Below are 18,643 nucleotides of genomic sequence, written 5' to 3'. Positions count from 1 at the left end.
CGGCGCTGAAGTGGATAAAATTTCAAATTGTGATGACGTATTTTTAACCCTCTCTCCCACTCCCTCTTTTTACATCGCGACCAGCTCTCATTAAACGTTACACCGTACCATAAGTCTATAATATTATTCCATAAGATTGGCACTTTGGGGAATACTTTACTGAGAGCTAATAACGGAGTGACGTCATCACCAGAAGAAAACCTCCCCCTAGCGAGGCGCTGTCAAGGCTACGTGTAACGCGTTAGCAAGCGGACGCAAAACCGCGACGAAGCCCGTAATGCAGTCTGTCTTGCGAATAGCTCTCAGTAAAACTTTTGCATGTGAAGAATTGGAAGTGTGACACTAATGAACAATATTATACACTTATGACCGTACTGACACACTATTTTGGTAATAGTTAGTGTCGGGACCTGTTAGCTCGCGTGGCACGAAGGGCTTGATAGCACCCTCCTACGCGGCAAAAACCCGGCCACCTAAATAAATGGCAATAAAAGTCGCTAGATGACTTGGGTATTAGCCTACATTGTTGCTAATAAACTTTGAATCATTTTTGTACAAAAATAATGGTTTCAGGTAATAGAATTAGCTTCTGATACCACCTTGGCATTCTACTTTTTCTTCACAAAACTGAAACATAGATAGCGATCATCTGTTCAGTAGTGACAATCAGTTGGGAACCGGTGTTTGGCACTTTTGCTTGATTTTTGTCTGATGAGATCGCGTCTTCACCGGCTTTTGAACGTTTTCTAAAACACGATGGCGATATTTACGTCACGACATCCAAAAACAATATCTTCTTGTTGGTTTTTCGAATTGTTATCAAATTGGCATCATGACGTCAACACTCGAAACGAGAAAAGGCGCGCAATAGGCGCTTAAATAAAACATCTTCCCAGAAATTGCCAAGAAGTAATATTTCCGACAGCCAGGACTCATAAGTTATTATTTATATAGTGCTCGGTGAAATATTAGAAAGCTGGAAACTTTCTCGAACGTAACATCGGTTTTATGCTAAGCCTTAACATGCCAAAAAAGTTACCAGGTTAAAAGGAAACCCTTGTTGCATACCGTTACTGCCAAAGTAATATGTTTAGTTCTAAAGGAATGAGTTTTCATCTTTTTCCAAAAAATAATTTTACACGAAATTAATTAACTCTGCCTCCATGAGAAGCAGATTGCCCGGTATTATAAAAATATTACATATAATTTTAATTATTTATACCATAAGAGGATGATAATAATAATAATAATATTATTTTCCTATACTTAGTTTTAAAAACATTATATATGTTACCTTAAAATATATTATCGAAAATAAACATTAGTATGTTCCTTATACACGTGAGCCGACGCGTTTCTTATCTGACGCAAAATTCTCATGAGGGCAAAAACGCGTCTCCAATTGACTTAAATATGACTTTGTGGCTAGCCATTCTAACCGTTTAACCGACCGACCGGAAATAGCTCCTTCCCAAAAGAATTTGGAGAGGGGAGTAGAAACCGAGTATCTTTTATTGAAGCGTCCGTAGAAAATGATGACATCGATTTCTCACTGATGTTTCTGATGAGCGTTACTGAACCACGAAACACTTTAGGTTTTTGCATCCCTGCAGTCACATCTGTGGGGTGGCGGAGTGGTTAGCACTTTCGCCTCGCAGAAAGAGAAGCCCAGGTTGTGGCACTGGGTGAAAACTTGGAACAACTCCTTCCGCGTTGGGTTTGCAAGTTATCCTCTTCGGTTTCCCCTTTCCAAACTTGTTGAGGTTAACGGTAATAGTGAGTGTAGGGAGCTGTTTGATCAAGGGCGTATTTAAGGGGGGGTTTTGGGGGTTCAAACCCCCCCCCGAAATGCTGATTGACCGGGGGGGGGTGCCTAATAAAAATCAGTGAAACTTCCGTCAGCACCCCCCCCCCCTTGAAATTTTCCCTCAAAACCCCCCCTGAAATAAAATCCTGGATACGCCCTTGTGTTTGATCGCGTGGCATGAAGAGCTTGCAACAATCCTCCTACGCATTGTAACCCGGTCACCTGAATAAATAGCTTTAAAAGTCGCTTGATGACTTAGGCCTAAGGTGGTGCCAAGCTGATGATTATTATTATTATCATTGCATAAACCAACGGTTCCCAAAAGGTGTTTCGTGGAACCCTGGGGTTCAGTGGAAGGGTCACAGGGGTTCCGATAATTCGCAGCGCGGCCATCTTTGTTTGTGTCAAGAGTCTTTTAAGATAAGTAAAATAAAGAGTTGGGGTTCCGCCAGAATTAGGTGGATAATTTATTGTTCCATAGCAAACAAAAATTGGGAACCGCTGGCATAAACTATGAAATATAAGTAACTGTACATATTTTATCAAATGGTATACGAACAGAATTTTGACCTACGTTAAATTCCTACAATAAAATTACTCGAATACCCACAGTTGTCTTGTAACTATGTTACCTAGGAGCAACAAACACAGCACCTTACACAAGGAGAACGCATCCCGTCAACAGTCGTGCATTTTCTTGCGTACAGTTTTGGGTATTGGTTAGACGCTTTAGCGCCTGCTGCCGTCGGAAGGGGAATATTAATAATTTTTCATCCCCCTTTCCGTGAAACGTGCAGCGTAAAGGGTCGTCCAATGGAATTTGTACACAACACTGCGTTAGCGTGTTTAAAGGCTAGCTGCGTTCTCCTGGTGTTTGTTGCTTCTAGATGTTACTAAATTTTTTTTTTACTGAAGCGCATACTGGACGCCACAAAACCGCGATCCACTATAGTATACAGTTGATCACAATTTTAAGGTAACATCATTGCCACCTCCTAAAACGTTTGAGCCCCGTGAGTTTGGGAAACTGATGCCTGGGGCGCGTCAAAATTCTGAGAAGGAATTCTTCTCCTGAGAAGAGTTCTTCGTGAGAATTTTTCTCCCCGTGAGAACTTGCTAAAATGCGTCAAAAGTAAAAACATTCTTCTAAAGATAGCGGCTTACGATAATGCCACGAACGTTGTAAACTAAGCCTTTGACAATAAATATTATTTTTACACGAATTCACGACAATATATGAAGGAAGAAAACATTTTATTTATAATTTAAAAGGAAATATTTCATTATAAATTAACTTAACATTCGGTTTTCTCTTAAATTTATTCTCATCCACAAAAATATCATACTGTTTATTTTCTTCAGCATCAAGTAAACTGATTAGAAGATTAGCTGCCATTTTTATTTTTAAAACCCCCCTTTTTGACCGAGTGAGAATGCTCGGAGGCACTCTCACTCTTCTCAAGGGAAATCGTGAGAAGAGATGACGTCACCTCCTGTGAGAAGGACCGTCAACATTTTGAGAAGTGAGAATTCTCACTATCAAGGGAAGAATTCTTAGAATTTTGACGCGCCCCTGTTGAACTCCCGCCTTCTACAGTTCTGTAAAGATAAAAAATGCGTCTTGAGCACCGAAATATCGATATAATCGTATTAAAAATCGGACGAGCAAAACAATATTAAACGTATGGTCGCGGTTGAATTATAACGCGTCATTAATAAGAAAAAGCAATGGCCAATTTGGACGTAGATCATCAAATAAGAACTAGAAAGATAAAAAATATTAAGTATAATGATATGCTTTATCGGAATTTTCGTATGCCCTCCGAGAAACAGTATAATTTCGGTCGGACCTAGCCGAGATCAAAGAGAAGACTTAATAGGGCCAAGTAATAGCCTCAGAGACCTCCCGTTTCCTCAGGGCGGGCACCTCTCCCCCCTTTCTTATCCGGATACGCATCATCCGCGAATTCCTTCGAGTCAAATATCGCTTTGATGTCTAACTTTGGTGGGTAATTTCCAACCGGGGCTTAATGGATTCTCAGCTGACGACGTCTTTATTAGTTTCCCTTCGTCTCTCACGCAATTAGTCCGCGCCAATTGGATTCTCCCAATACGGATATGTATTACAAATACAATGTTCAAAGCGTTACTACGATAGAGATATTAACCCTACGAGCCTATAAGGATTTATTGATTTTCACGAGAAAGAGACACCCCTGATGTGTATACGAAGTCAACGGACTTGCTAATCTGTGTAAGCACATCTCCGCCAAAATATACAGGAACACCATAGTGTTTGTCGAAATTTGGATGGGATATAAATCATATAATTTAAAATTTATATTAATATTGTGATACAATTTTGAATTTTTAATCAACTTTGGCCGTGATTAGAGGGTTGATAATGACTGCATTGATTAGAAGTATATATTTTCCAGCTTATCACTAGGAAAATTAATGTTACACGTGGTCTATAATTTTGGACCAATATCGAATCGTGGAGATTAGATTAAGCACCCGACTTTATTATCTGTAACTTCTAGGCTTCTGGACAGTTAGTCAAGTAAGATTGGCAGTGCTGGCAATATATCCTGAAGTTTGCGTACGGGGCTTTGCTCACCACCCGACATTATTATCTGTAACTTCTAGTCTTCTAAACAGTTAGTCAAGTAAGCTTGGCAGTGCTGGCGATATATCCTGAAGTTTGCGTACGGAGCTTTGCTCGCCACCCGACTTTATTATCTGTAACTTCTAGTCTTCTAAACAGTTAGTCAAGTAAGCTTGGCAGTGCTGGCGATATATCCTGAAGTTTGCGTACGGTGCTTTGCTCGCCACCCGACTTTATTATCTGTAACTTCTAGTCTTCTAAACAGTTAGTCAAGTAAGCTTGGCAGTGCTGGCAATATATCCTGAAGTTTGCGTACGGGGCTTTGCTCGCCACCCGACTTTATTATCTGTAACTTCTAGGCTTCTAGACAGTTAGTCAAGTAAGCTTGGCAGTGCTGGCAATATATCCTGAAGTTTGCGTACGGGGCTTTGCTCGCCTCCCGACTTTATTATCTGTAACTTCTAGGCTTCTAGACAGTTAGTCAAGTAAGCTTGGCAGTGCTGGCAATATATCCTGAAGTTTGCGTACGGGGCTTTGCTCGCCACCCGACTTTATTATCTGTAACTTCTAGTCTTCTAAACAGTTAGTCAAGTAAGCTTAGCAGTGCTGGCGAGATATCCTGAAGTTTGCGTACGGGGCTTTGCTCGCCACCCGACTTTAGTATCTGTAACTTCTAGGCTTCTAGACAGTTAGTCAAGTAACCTTGGTAGTTACGGCGATAGATCCGGAAGTTCGCGTTACGTGGCTTTACTTGCGCTGTTTCTGGGGAACGTCATAGTTAAGATTGGGGAAAAACATTTATTGATCTATTTTTCACCTACTAGCCCCTGTAGATATGCCCTCTCTACGGTACACCGGTGCTCAGGGTAAAGTGAGCTACCGAGTTATATTTACTTCCCAAACTTATCTTTTTAATCCAGGGGCTAGTTGAATTAGATGAGCGGTAATAGGCAGCCTTAAGGCCCGTCCACGCTATGAGGAAATCTAAGTTCGCACGCGTGCTTCACACGCTTCTAAGGCGGATGCACACATACGGTCGCGAGCGAGTTTCTCGCGAAATATTCGCGCACGATTCTCTCGGTTTCGCGCGACAACCATACACACGTGGCTTCGTCCGTCGCGTGCGCTAAGCAGAAATCTGGATTCATATATTTCATACCGAACAAATTCATTTCTACAAAAATGGAATTCCATGAGTTCGTTTTTGACATCTTGATGGTAGAATAATTTATGATTTATGTTATATAGACGTTTTCTAGTAATTTAAGTTATTTTTACATTTTCTAATAATTTAATTTCTTTTTACATTTTCTATTAATTTAATTTCTTTATACATTTTCTGTTAATTTAATTTCTTTTTACATTTTCTATTAATTTAATTTCTTTTTACATTTTCTATTAATTTCTATTAATTTAAGTTATTTTTACATTTTCTAATAATTTAATTTCTTTTTACATTTTCTATTAATTTAAGTTATTTTTACATTTTCTAATAATTTAATTTCTTTTTACATTTTCTATTAATTTAATTTCTTTTTACATTTTCTATTAATTTAAGTTATTTTTACATTTTCTAATAATTTAATTTCTTTTTACATTTTCTATTAATTTAATTTCTTTTTACGTTTGTTTTCGATAAAAACCGACATAACCACTACACGTGCTTAGCTCCAAACAACCATGAAACAACGAAAGAAAAGATTGCATCATGAACGCGACCATTCTATTGGCTAGCTCGGGTGAGACGAGCGAGGCTCGCGCGTGAAAATAGAATGAAATCCTATTCCCGGCGACGCTTCGCATGCTCGCTGGCGAGACCGATATTTTTCCACGGCGCATGCGTTCCCGCGACATTTGCGAGCGAAACTCGCTCGCGACCGTATGTGTGCATCCGCCTTTACGCGACTCGTCCACACATCAAACATTTGTTTATACGCAATAGACGCAAGTCGTAGCGATCTCGCGTGAAATCTTTGGCTAGTCAAACATTTTTGCACGGTACGCGTCCAATCATCCAATTACAGCGCTCCACAATGACGTCACTATTTTGGGTGTCAACCACGGATCCAAAATGGCGCCGGTTTGCAGTATGCTAAGAAGTTAGTGTTGCAAAGTTCGGGGAACCCTTTTACTTCATTAATTAAATTTTCCTCATTAATTGCAATTTTTGTCCATCTTTATATTACACGATAGTAAAACAGCCAAAAAGCAGACGTCTATACATTCCAGAGAGGATTAGTAACGTCAAAAAGTACCACGTGAGCCTAGGCTAGACGCTTATTGGGTGAAATTTACCGAGCTAAAATCGAACGAATTTAAGTGTGGACGAGTTGCGAAACCAACATGCTATTCTCGCGTTTCAAGCGAAGAAGCGACCCGCGCAAAAAAAGGATAGTGTGGACGGTTATTTAGAAACGATATATTTTCAAAATAATTAAGGGTAGTCCAATGAAATGTTTCCCTAATTGAAGCCTTTCTAAGATCATACCTTATAATTAAAACTTTTAAGACATTAGAAACAGAAATAACATTTGAAGATTAGGGCTCCGATTGCAGTCTTAGTTAAAAGGGAATCTTTATTAATTCACAGGAAACGGAGGGCAAACGTAACGGGATATCAGGAATGCTTCAATCGAGAAAATCTCGCTGAGACCCTTATTAAGAATTTAGAAGCGTTGTTCCTTTTCGCAAGCTCCAATAAACAAGCGATTCGATTAAAAGTTTCTAGATAAATAAAAATTAAATTAAAATAACCAATGAAACTTTCCGGGCTAAGAGCTGGCGAAACGAAGCGTAGCACGGACAGGATAATGCCATTTTTATAATTACGAAAGAGCAAGTACTTCATTGAAGAACGGGGGTTAAGCCCATTTAACTAGTGATGAGAGAACTTGCAAACTCAAAACAGGAGCTGTTCCGAATAGAGCGTTCTATAAAATCGGTGTGTTGTGCTTTCCCCCTTCTGAGTTCGGAGGAGGTGAAGGTTTGGCCGCTTTTTCGTATGAGATAAAAATATTTATCTGGCAAACCCGTAAGAAATTGAGAGCAGTTGATTTTTAGGAGTGGCGTAGTTACTTGCCTAGGCTTCACTAATTTCCGTCTTTCCTCGCCGTTTTTCTTATTTTAAATGATTTTTGTAATAAATGTATTATGGAAAATAAGCAAAATACTAGTCTCAAATCCACGGGTTTAAAAAGAAACTTAGATCATGAAAATATTCTGAACCCCAAACATACTTCAACACCTAGGGTCCCTCCTACAACTCCTAAAAGGTTCGTCTCTAAAATATTCATATAAAGACAGGACATAAGCCGAATTCTCTTAAACCAAAGAATAACAAAGTTGTTAGTCCTTCTGAACTAGCTCTATAGCCTGTATGAAGGGTTTGGCCGGTTTTGGGCCGATTTTATAGAACGCTCTATTTTCAACCAAATTTTTGCTATTGTTTAAGAAGTAGAGAAAACGTATTTCTGGGTAATATATACGCACACAATGGGGCCTTGTAATTAAGGTTTCGGGGACACTCTCTACCAATGCCACTTGAACAGTCCCGAAAGAGGACGCTTAATTATAGCAAAGTCGCCTCTGGGTAAACCAAACGAACGTCACATATACTATACACGGTTCCGTAAAATTCAACCTTACGTTTGTAAAATCATTACCATTTAAGGGGCAAACTTTACCCAATTTCCATTTGGGACCGCGCTATCCGTATATACTGTTTAGGGCGTCGGCTGGTAAACATACCGGCGCCAGAGGGCAGAACGTGGCTATCACGCTTATATAGGCGGATTGAAAGCTAATGAGTAAGAAAACATGACTGCTTAATAAGCTATAACAACCAGTGATTTATTGATTTGATTTCATGAAATCCCAACCCATTCAGCGATTCGCTAGTAAATATTCAGCCATAGATCATGGACGTGCAAACTACTCTGTATGTAGCCCTTGTAAGGGCTGGTGTTCTAAAGGGGGCAAAACGCCGCTATGGGAAGCATTGACGCGAAAACAATTGTGCGATGCTTAGTTTCCACAAGTATGCGCAACGGCGCGAACTTCAACTTTGGTACCTAGGAAATGTTTAACGCACGTAAAAAATTCTTTATGACGTGTCATTACGGAAACTAACAAGTAGAGTACCCGAGGTGTTTATTGCCGATTTTGTTCAAAGTCGGGCGTAATGTAGACCCATGGATAGTAGATTTTAGAGGATCGGTAAAAAGCCTGGTTTTTAGCCCCCGTAAACCAATCACACTAAGGGAGTCGTCCAAGGTTATTTGAAAAAAAAAACAAGTATCGCTAAGAGTGGACGATACTGTCCGAAAAAAACAAAAAAGATAAACACGAAGTACATTTTTACGCCAAAAGGTATTTTTCACGTTTTTACCTCTCCGAGGGGACAAAGTCCCCTAGGAGGGGTTATACAACGACCGTGTCTGTCTGTGGGTCTGTGGGTGGGTCTGTGGGTGTGTCTGTCTGTCAGGACTGCGAACGCGTTCGCATTTTCGGTGCAAAGTGTAATCACTGCGTACGCAGTTTCTCAAAGGGTTGGCAAAACCACCGTGTGACGGTGAGCGTTAACGGATGCATTTGCGGTTTGGTTTGGATGGTGTTTTTTCGCTCACCGTCGTGACGGTTTGGTGTATTACGGTTTTTGTAATGTTTATGCGTAGGTTGTGAGTGTTGAATTTGTTGTGTTTGTGTTCTGATGGATGTGCATGTTGAGTCTGTTGTGTTTATATGGGCGTTTTCTCTCCAACTTCTTCTTAATGACTTTGGGACGGACCGAGTGCTGAGTGTAATGCTACCTCTCAACGTCCAATGGCAGGGTTTCCACCAGTTGTACACGGTATTCGTCTTAGTATCAATTTGCGATCGCATCGGGCGGGATTTGAACCCGAGACCTCCTGATTGACAGGCGGACGTTCTACCATAGAACCACCGACACTTGTTACGCCTTATTGAAAATTAGACCTTCAGCTTTATCGGAAGCGTATTTAATAGAGTACGAAATTTTGGTTTAATTGAAATAGAATTTAAATTGAAATTATTGCATCGAAGAAATTCTAATTTAGCGTTTCTCTATTGATTAAAAACAAATGCGCCACCCAGGTTTCGAACCCAGACCATTCGGCTTGGCAGTCGAGCGCTCTACCACAGAACCACCGATAGCTGCTTAGATTCACTGAAATTAAGACAGGCATCGTAAGCATAATAGGTAATAAAGTCTTTTTTTATTAATGAATTTATGAAGGCCTAATCTGGTATTTTTTAAAGGTTAAATCTTGTTTTAGCGCAGTCAGCCGAGATTAGAGGGTTAAAGGGTAGACCCTGTGGGTGGTCCACTTTCTTAACGACCTATATATAGTTCTGTTAATTCAAAGGAGATAATTTAACGTTAATTGCTTTAAAAGCTGGCGGTTAGTCAAGTGGCTCTCTGTGCTTTGTTGATGGTAAGGTTTTTGCTTCTTGTAAATACATTTGGTGTGGATATTTGGATATCTACGATTTCTAACGCAGTCAATGATTTCTTGGGTGTGCGAGTCATTATATGATATTGGAAATTGGACGGCATTGGTCTTTTTCATGTGGTATGCGTCACAACGTCAACAGGAAGTGAACGAGTCGTCCACTACCAGATATCTACGGTATCTTCATCAAGGGCGAGTGTTGAAATAAAATGAGCGTTAAAGATGCGGCAAGTATTTCGTAAGCGAGTAATTCCAAAAAGCCTCTGTAGATATTTCATTAAAATTTGCTTCGTATTATATTTAACTGATAAACTTGTTCTGTAAAAGGGTTTAATTCAATTGTGCATTGTTATAGTACGTCTAACTTACTGTTGTAACTACTTAACTTATGATAATCTGAATAAATTAAAATTGGTCGTTTCGTCTCAATTATTTTAATTATAATTAAAATTTTATACCGGGCGGGTTAGAAATGGGTTAATATTTTTAACAAATAACTCTAAATTGCGGAGATATATCTTTAAGGGTTATCTCGAGAAATTAATACCACTAGGGACAATTCTTCCGAGGAGAGGTATATTTTGGCTTGCCAACTTGTTATAGATTAAATATGATATACTAAATATCAGTTGATAGTTTTTATTGAATTAAAAAACAAAATTAAAAATTACTAAAATATAAAGCGCAAAAAATTTCGTAACAATGTCAACCGCGTTAGATTGCCATTTTGAAATTTTAAGATCACGTGGTACAAACGACCTTGCAAGACTCCCTCGGAGTCTCTCGAGCTGATTGATACGCGGGGAGAAATAAAATGCACTGTGGAAGGGTATCGAAAACCTGTCCTCTTAATTTACTGTCCATGGTAGACCTATATGAGATATGAAATTTCCCAAAAGGAGACGTTGCACTACCCATTCGATTTGCCATGCCAACCGAAAATGTTTTTGACCACTCAAAACAAAAATAAGATCTTTTCCTTATTTTACACAAAAAATGTTACAATTTTACCCCAAAAATGTTCCAATTTACCCATTTACCCAAACTTGATGAAATTTACCTAAATGTGGTCCAAATTACCTATTTCATTATTTTAAAATTTAAAAAAAATCGTCTACATTACGCCCAACTTTGAACAAATTCGGCAATAAACATCTCGGGTACTCGCCTTGTAAGTTTAAATCTTAGTTTTCACTAGTGCGCGTATTAATATATTTTTATTTACGCGCATAAAAAATATTTTATGACGTGTCATAGCGGAAACTAAGTTTAAAGCTTAGTTTCCTCTAGCGCGTGTAAAGGCTGGTTTACACGGGCAGTGTTTTCCCGGTTTTCTCTATTTTCTAGTTTTACCGATTTTTCACACGGACCATATTTCTCGGATTTTTTTACCGTCGAGAGTGCTGCCGGTAAACTTAATGGCTTTGAGCTCGACCAATCAGCGATAATTACTCGGTTACGTGATATAAAGAGCGAATTTGAAAGTCTTTAAAAGTAGGCCCGGCTTACGAATTTTTGCGTCTATAACGCTCGCTGATTGGCCGAGCCCAACACGCCTGAAAATAATGTCGTCGGTTTTCTCGTTATAGCTATGGCTGCATAAAGATTAAAACTGGCTAAATCATGATTACATTTCTAATCTTTATTATTAGGACACATTGTAACCCAGTGATTTGCCCTCGCGCGTGACTCAAATTTGGGACGTAAAGAAAAAATTATTACGCGCGCTTTTTGCATTTCCAAAATTAAAAACCAACCTTAAGGAAATTGTTGCGTTTATTAAGTGAATCGTAGTTGAATTTTAATTGGTTTCTTTAGCTGTCCAGGCGATTCTGTTAACCGACCAACCACGAATATTTCGTTCAGTGATCCCGACTTGACTACGAATGAGCGGAAGCTGAAGGAGAGAGGGTTTATTGAAGCGTCTATTGATTTACGTAAGCCTCGGTCCCAAATATACGGCCTTGTTATTACGAACTCGGCCCATTGAGAAATTAGGGCACGTACCAAAGATATATAGGCTTCTGGAACACCGCATTCCGAATTAAAATTCCCAATTTCCCTCAAATTTCGCAAAAAAAGTTACGAACCAAAACAAATCTACAAAGTTCGTCAGGTTCGTCTGTTAGCGAGCGAACTTTGGAAAGGTAGTTATTCGGCCCCTACTATTCCTTTAGCGTATAAAAGTAGTATGCCTCAAATTATTTTAACCGTCATTGTAGAAGTGTTTTCGATCTTACAAAAAGAAATGAAAAAGAGGCTGTAGAAATTGGTGGAATTCTATTTCACTAATCCAATTCCCAACTTCCATTACAAACCGCGAGGGAAATACCCTGAGTGAGATAATAAAACGAAAAAGCGTCATAAAACGAAATTTAACCTACAGGGGTGTGTGAAATATTTGGTGACTTTCATATAATTCAATCGAATACTAGAACGCATATTCGATTCGTCCACTCGAATAGAGATTGAAAAATAGTTTATAAATATTCTTCGATTGCTGAAATTCAAAGCTTTCTAAAATAAAAATTTAATATTAATACAAAGTTATCAAAATAATTTACTAGTATAATGTGTAGTATAACATTTTCATGTTTTCATTGAATTAATCAACTATTTGGAATATTATTATGTATTCGATTTACAATTTGGTATTAATAATACCCGAGACTTTTAATGCCTTTAAGCCCTTCATGCCACGCGAGCCAACAGCTCCCTACACTTACTATTACCAGGAATCCATACCTCTACTTGGAATGTTGATCGCGGCAGATTTTCGTCTCGATGTGGCTGACGGGTTAACAAACAACAACGTGAGAGGGGAGCGCGCGCAAAGGGGATATTTTCTCTCGTAGGCGGGGCCAACGCCGTCAGAGTGATCTTACCATACTCGTTACGGCAGGATTAGCATATAACCCTTAACCTCTACAAGTTCTATCAGAACAGTGGCTCAGTCTTCTGCCATGAAAATATTCGGCCTAATTATTCGACGTTTTAAAACAATAAAAAAATATTTCATATTCGATTAGAACCCCAAAATGTGTTTTGTGATTCTAAGATTGTGGTAGTCATTTGGAAAGCGAAGATAGAACTGGTACTTTTGAAAAGATGGCATATAACATATCAGTTTTAAACACACGGGTGTGGCGAAGACACCTGATGGTGCTTAACTACTGTTGAGGACACCTGATGGTGCTTAACTACTGTTGAGAACCTATGATTGTACTAAAGTAGAGTTGAGGACACCAGATTGTGTTCAAATACTGTTGATGGTATACTGTTTATTTTCTTGTAAAAGATGTTCAATGCATTTATTGGTAAATAGTATGTGGCATAGATAAAATAACTTCGTATATAGATAGAAAACTTCATGCTGTAGAAGTGACGCTAGAATTTTGGCCGACATCTGGTGGCGGCACCCGAATAATATTATTTGGTGAAGTTCGCACTACACGAAGTCCGTACTAAGACCTTGGTGTAACGCAATCCCAATTGCAAAGGCTTAAGGGAGCTATATGTATTAAGAGTACTTTTTCTTGAACGGAGAGCAAATTTAAAAAAATGGCACTAAAGAAATAGCATTCAGTAAAGATTTCAAGTTTGTTTTAAACGCTATTTCTGGTATATTTGAAGACATTTACCTTGCAAAATACGTTTATTCACAAAACTCCGACCTCAAATTCCTCAATACGTTCTACGCTCTTGAGAACACAGCCAACTGGCGCAGTCACTAGATGTCAGGGCAATCTCGTGAGAGTCAGTTGGCCCCATTGAAGTTTCCTATTTATATACGAAGTTATTTTATCAATGGTATGTGGGTAAGACACGGTTTGAAACTTGATGCTTTCCTTTTTCACAGTGAAATAATATTTAATAGAATTAATGCTTCATTAAATGTATGTATGAAATTAAGTGATCTATGTGAGACATTATTAATTTTATTAGATTAAAATTAGTTGAAATTTATTGCCTGCCACTAATGTGAAGTAAGAACTTGAAATGGCTTAAAAAAGTTAGTATTTTCTTACTCATATTTTCCCACTTAAAGAAATATTTAATGAAACACGGTTACGTAAGTATCTCCACCACCGTCATTCATCATCCGTTACATTAAAAGATCATGGCAACCTTTTTTAAAAGATTTTACAACCAAGACATAAATCGGATAATTTTTCTACTTAAATTAACACGATAATTTTTCCGCGCCAGATTTTTTTTATTTGTGGGTGCTCTTATTGGAAAATTGCGCCTTTAAAATTGGAAGAGGACTAAGGTCATCTTTTGATCAGATAATGAAGCTACTCGTTATTAATGGTAAATGCCGACCACTTTAGTTGTCTCGGGTAACATTGATTTCGAGTATAACAAAAATGTTATTTTCCATTAAAATTACTTCACCGCATGTTTTCATAAATTCATTCAAAAATAATTTAAACCTTTCATAATAACTATCAATATTCTAGTATACAATGGAAATCAATATTTTATATTGCCAATAGATATGGAATTCGCGTCAATGACACTGGCTAATTGGGGCAAAAATTATTCAATGAAATGATGAAATTAAGACTATTTTATGGCGGATCCAGTACATTTATGAAAACTTTATTTTTTGTTTCAGAAATAACCAAGCGAGCCCGGTGAAGTACCATGGCAGACGTCTTCGCCGTAGGACTTCACGCTTTCACCTATGAAGATTCCTCGTCAGCCCTTCCAAAGGACATGATATCCCACAAAAACGGCACACACGCGGCCACCGAGTTAGGAGGGGGTCCAGTGGGTCTTCTCAACCTGTTATCGGTCATCGGCACCAGCCTGTCGATCGTGGGCGTGGTACTGTCCTTCATAACCTACAGTCTATTTTCGGATCTACGCAGTCTTAGCGGCACGGCCCTCTTAAACCTTCTAGCGGCTCTGTTCATGAGCCATCTTCTGTCGATCATTGGCGTGGAGCGCACTCAAGACCATTCCCTCTGCTTCACCCTGTCCGTTTTGTTGCACTACTTGTGGTTGGCCATCCACGCTTGGCTTTTCGCCATGGCCTACGACATGCGTCGAACGTTTCGTGACAACATTAACTTGCAACCTTCCTTGGCGCAGGAAGACCAGAAATCCTTCGTTCGGTGTGCCCTGTTCGCCTGGGGCGTTCCGGCCTTGTGCGCGACGCTCGCCGCCTTGATCCACCTGCACACGGATTGGGACTCCAGCCCGTTAGTGAGCGAGACTTGTTGGGTGGTAGGAAAGAATTCAATGCTCCTGGCCTTCGTCTTTCCCGCCGCTTTCTTCGCGCTGTCCGACGTGTACTTCTTTATCCAGTCGGCGATCGTAGTCCGCTACACCGCCAGTTTACAGGTCAATCGCCGCACCAGGGATAAGATGAAGAAACGTCGCTACTTGCAGCTTTTCCTCTACGTAAAGATCTTGGTGCTGTTGACTGTGACGTGGACTAACGGTCTGATAGCCCAAATTAGCGGCAACTACTATTTCTGGTTCGCTTTCGTGATTCTCGCCTCGACGCAGGGTTTCTTCGTCGCGCTGTTCTACAGCTGCAACTCGCAAGTCTTTAGACTCTACAGCAAATCCTTGAAGTCCGGTAAGTCGGCCAAGCCCGTCGGCTACGGGTCTTCCGAACTTTCGCGATCCACCAGCTTGACCATGTTAACTTGGGTACCCACCCCTGACGCGGTTTAAGGCAAAATGATAGTCATTCTTTTAAAGGGGTATTTTTGAGAATTAAGGAGCTTTTGAGAGCATTATCGGAAGGAGAATTAACGAAAATTCTAAAGAAGGTGGCTAGAGGACAGTGCTCGATAGATCGAAAATGTTACTCAATGTTATAAATTTTAAATGGTACTACTATATAGGTACTCGTAAAACATATCGAAAAAGTCGCTAGTTCTTGTCATAAAAATATCTGTTTGTAAATAAAATATACGCATATTTCCAATAGAATCACAGAATAATGAAAAATGCTCCGAGAGAAAAAATATTAATGTTATCTCCATCAAAACCTTGCAGCTTTGTAAATAAAAATAGTCGAAAAGGAAAATGAGAATATATTTAAAAAAAATTGTTACCAAGATAAATCTTTTACATGTATACTGTTGTTTGTACCTAAAAAAATCATATCACGCAAATTATGAATAACATCAACATAAAAATGAATAAGAACGTTATAAATTCTACGTTATTTCTTCACGATTTTAATATTTATTAAAAAACACTGAAATATTGTCGCATTGTGTGAAATAAAAATAAAATATTGTTATTATCGGTCTAAAAATCTAACTTATTTTAAATTCATGGTCAGGAATTCCTCAAAAGCAGACGCTATTAGTTTTACCTCATCGTCATTCGTAAATTTGACATTATAAATAATGATATTTGCATTTTAATATCGTTTTTTCATCGTTTGCTTATATTTAGATAAGTTTTTCTTAAAGAAAAAAACGTTCTTATGACTTTTTAATTTGTCTGTAGCAGACGCTAGATCATAGTATAGGCGCTACCTCGGAGAAGCTAGCGACAATACGCCACCTAGACTGTTAATACGTCAGGGGCGTAGGAACGTTTTTGAGATGGGGGGTACATTGCGAGCTTTATAAAGGAAATAATTGTTATATCTACACTTTAAATACATCCGGGTACTCGCATAACGTATTTGGGTTAGCGAGAGTCCTTCAACTAATAAATAAGCCTAGGGGATAAAATAAGCAATGTATTTACAGAGATATTGCCAGAGTATCATATTATTTATTTTAAACGCTTAAAAAATTAAACTCCTAACTAATAATAATAATCAGCTAGGCTAATACCCAAGGCACCACCTTAGGCCTAAGTCATAAAGCCATTAATTCAGGTGGTATCAAGCCTTTCAAGCCACGCGAGCCAACAGCTCTCTACACTTACTATTACCGTTAACCTCAACACGTTTTTATGGAAGGGGAAACCTAACCATTACTAAATAGCTAAGCAACCATAAAACTAGAACACTTTTCGCGACATATATGGAAAAATCAATACTTGTTCAAAGCTAAAGTGAGTGCATTCGTTATTCTACCATACTCTAACAGTTCATCTAATAGTGGTGACGATAACAGGGGAGACGAAGATTACGGGAAACAGCGTTTCTAGCAGGAAGAATCATGAAATATACTTAGGCGCTCGGTGTGACATTATGGTCGTAGTGCCGGGGCCAAGTTGAGGATGTGGTCGAATCCGAGTGATGTCACTGAAGGTTTCGTAACAACAAGACCATCATTTGCAGATTTGGGAGTCGAATACAATGGTGAATCGTAAACAATGTTGTCGATGGAGCTGCTAGGTACCGAGGCTTCTATTCGTAGAATCGATTAAATCTTGAACCATGACAATTCGCTGGTATGTGTAAATGCTTAATGGCCAAAGTTCGCTGAGTCGATAATATTTGTATCAATCAACTCCCGATCTTAGCCGGGAGTAGTGGCGTACTCCTGTACTCCCTTGCATCTGGGAGGCAGAGTTTGTGGATGGCCGTGTGAAGACGACTACCAATCCCCCAACGGCTGGTCCCCACGTATCCCCCCGTTGGCGTGGCCGTTACACTTATCTCACCCTGATTAATCAGTTATTGTGCGCTGGTGTCTAAGGCCTTTGGTCGACACCGATTTGTGTCTATCAAAAAAAAACTCCCGATCTTATACACTCTTTTATCAAGGAGGATAGGAAGGGAGGTGAAGTAGGAGGGATGAACGCGCCAGCATCCTTGTAAGAAGTTTAGCGCGCGCTCGGCGGGAAAATTTCGGAAAAATGGCGGCAACACGTAGCGTAGCGGCCGCAATCTTGCCGCAATTTTTCCGAAATTTTCCCGCTAGACTTCTTACAAGGATGCTGGCGCGTTCATCCCTCCTACTTCGCCTCCCTTCCTATCCTCCTTGCTTTTATATACTTATTTGTGAGAGCTGCCATTTTATTACAGGTCTGATTTCAAATAGTGCGTGCAAGGCCGCTTCAAGCGGTCAAGTGCACGTGACATATCGAGCTGATGAGCACGTGCAGGCGCCCTTGCCTGTACTATTTTAAATTATGCCTGTAATTAAATGGCCGACTTCGTAAAAGAGTGTATATTAACTGATTTTAATTTTTTTTAATTTTAAGAATTTTTCAAAAACCGATTTTATTTTTGCTCGCGTCCGAGCGCGCACTTTTTATAGCTCGAGCTTCTATCTCCGAAAATACCACTAACCGTTTTATTACGACTGTACTAAATATGAATGCACTCCATCTTGTAATATATTTGAACGCAAAAACATTTTGATAACAATAAAATAATATGCACTCAAATGTTTACAAAAATTAGACTTTTACTATTATACATATTCCAAAAATATCTCGGCAACCTCTTAACGGTTTGGAAACTATTGATAATTAAAGAAACAAAAAAATCCCAAAATATCTGACGAGCAGATACCTTTCGAAAAGGACAATTAGAATTTCTACATTGTATTTAATGATTTAGCGTAAAAGATAGTACTGGCCCATATTTTTCGTTATAGAGCGAAGCGAGTGAGGTGCTCCACAATATATGATATTATAAAAGTGGAAATTTTACTTCAATTTGAACCAAAAATCGAAAGTTGAATTAGAATTCGTTCTTACTTTGTTGTTAAAAGTTTTAAACGACAAATTTATCTTTTTCATAATGGTTGTAAAAACCAATTTACAATATTTCAGGGGGGGACAAACACAGGTGTTGTCCCCTAGTAGAAAATTTAGGAG

General features: G+C 39.0%; 1 protein-coding gene across 1 annotated transcript in view; it reads left to right on the top strand.

Moving 5' to 3' along the window:
* Positions 1-16,031, top strand: part of LOC149924858 (adhesion G protein-coupled receptor E3-like) — a 34,460-nt gene extending 18,429 nt beyond the window's left edge. The window contains exon 2 of the mRNA XM_090160458.1: positions 14,508-16,031. Coding sequence (XP_090016584.1) covers positions 14,537-15,577 — 1,041 coding nt within the window. The 5' untranslated portion in view covers positions 14,508-14,536 and the 3' untranslated portion in view covers positions 15,578-16,031. The remainder of the gene's footprint in view (positions 1-14,507) is intronic.
* The last annotated feature ends 2,612 nt before the right edge of the window (positions 16,032-18,643 follow it).

Source organism: Leiobunum rupestre, chromosome 10 (assembly GCF_980474605.1).
Source record: "Leiobunum rupestre chromosome 10, qqLeiRupe1.1.hap1, whole genome shotgun sequence".
Lineage (NCBI taxonomy): Eukaryota > Metazoa > Arthropoda > Arachnida > Opiliones > Sclerosomatidae > Leiobunum > Leiobunum rupestre.
This window is presented reverse-complemented; position numbering and strand designations above follow the sequence as displayed.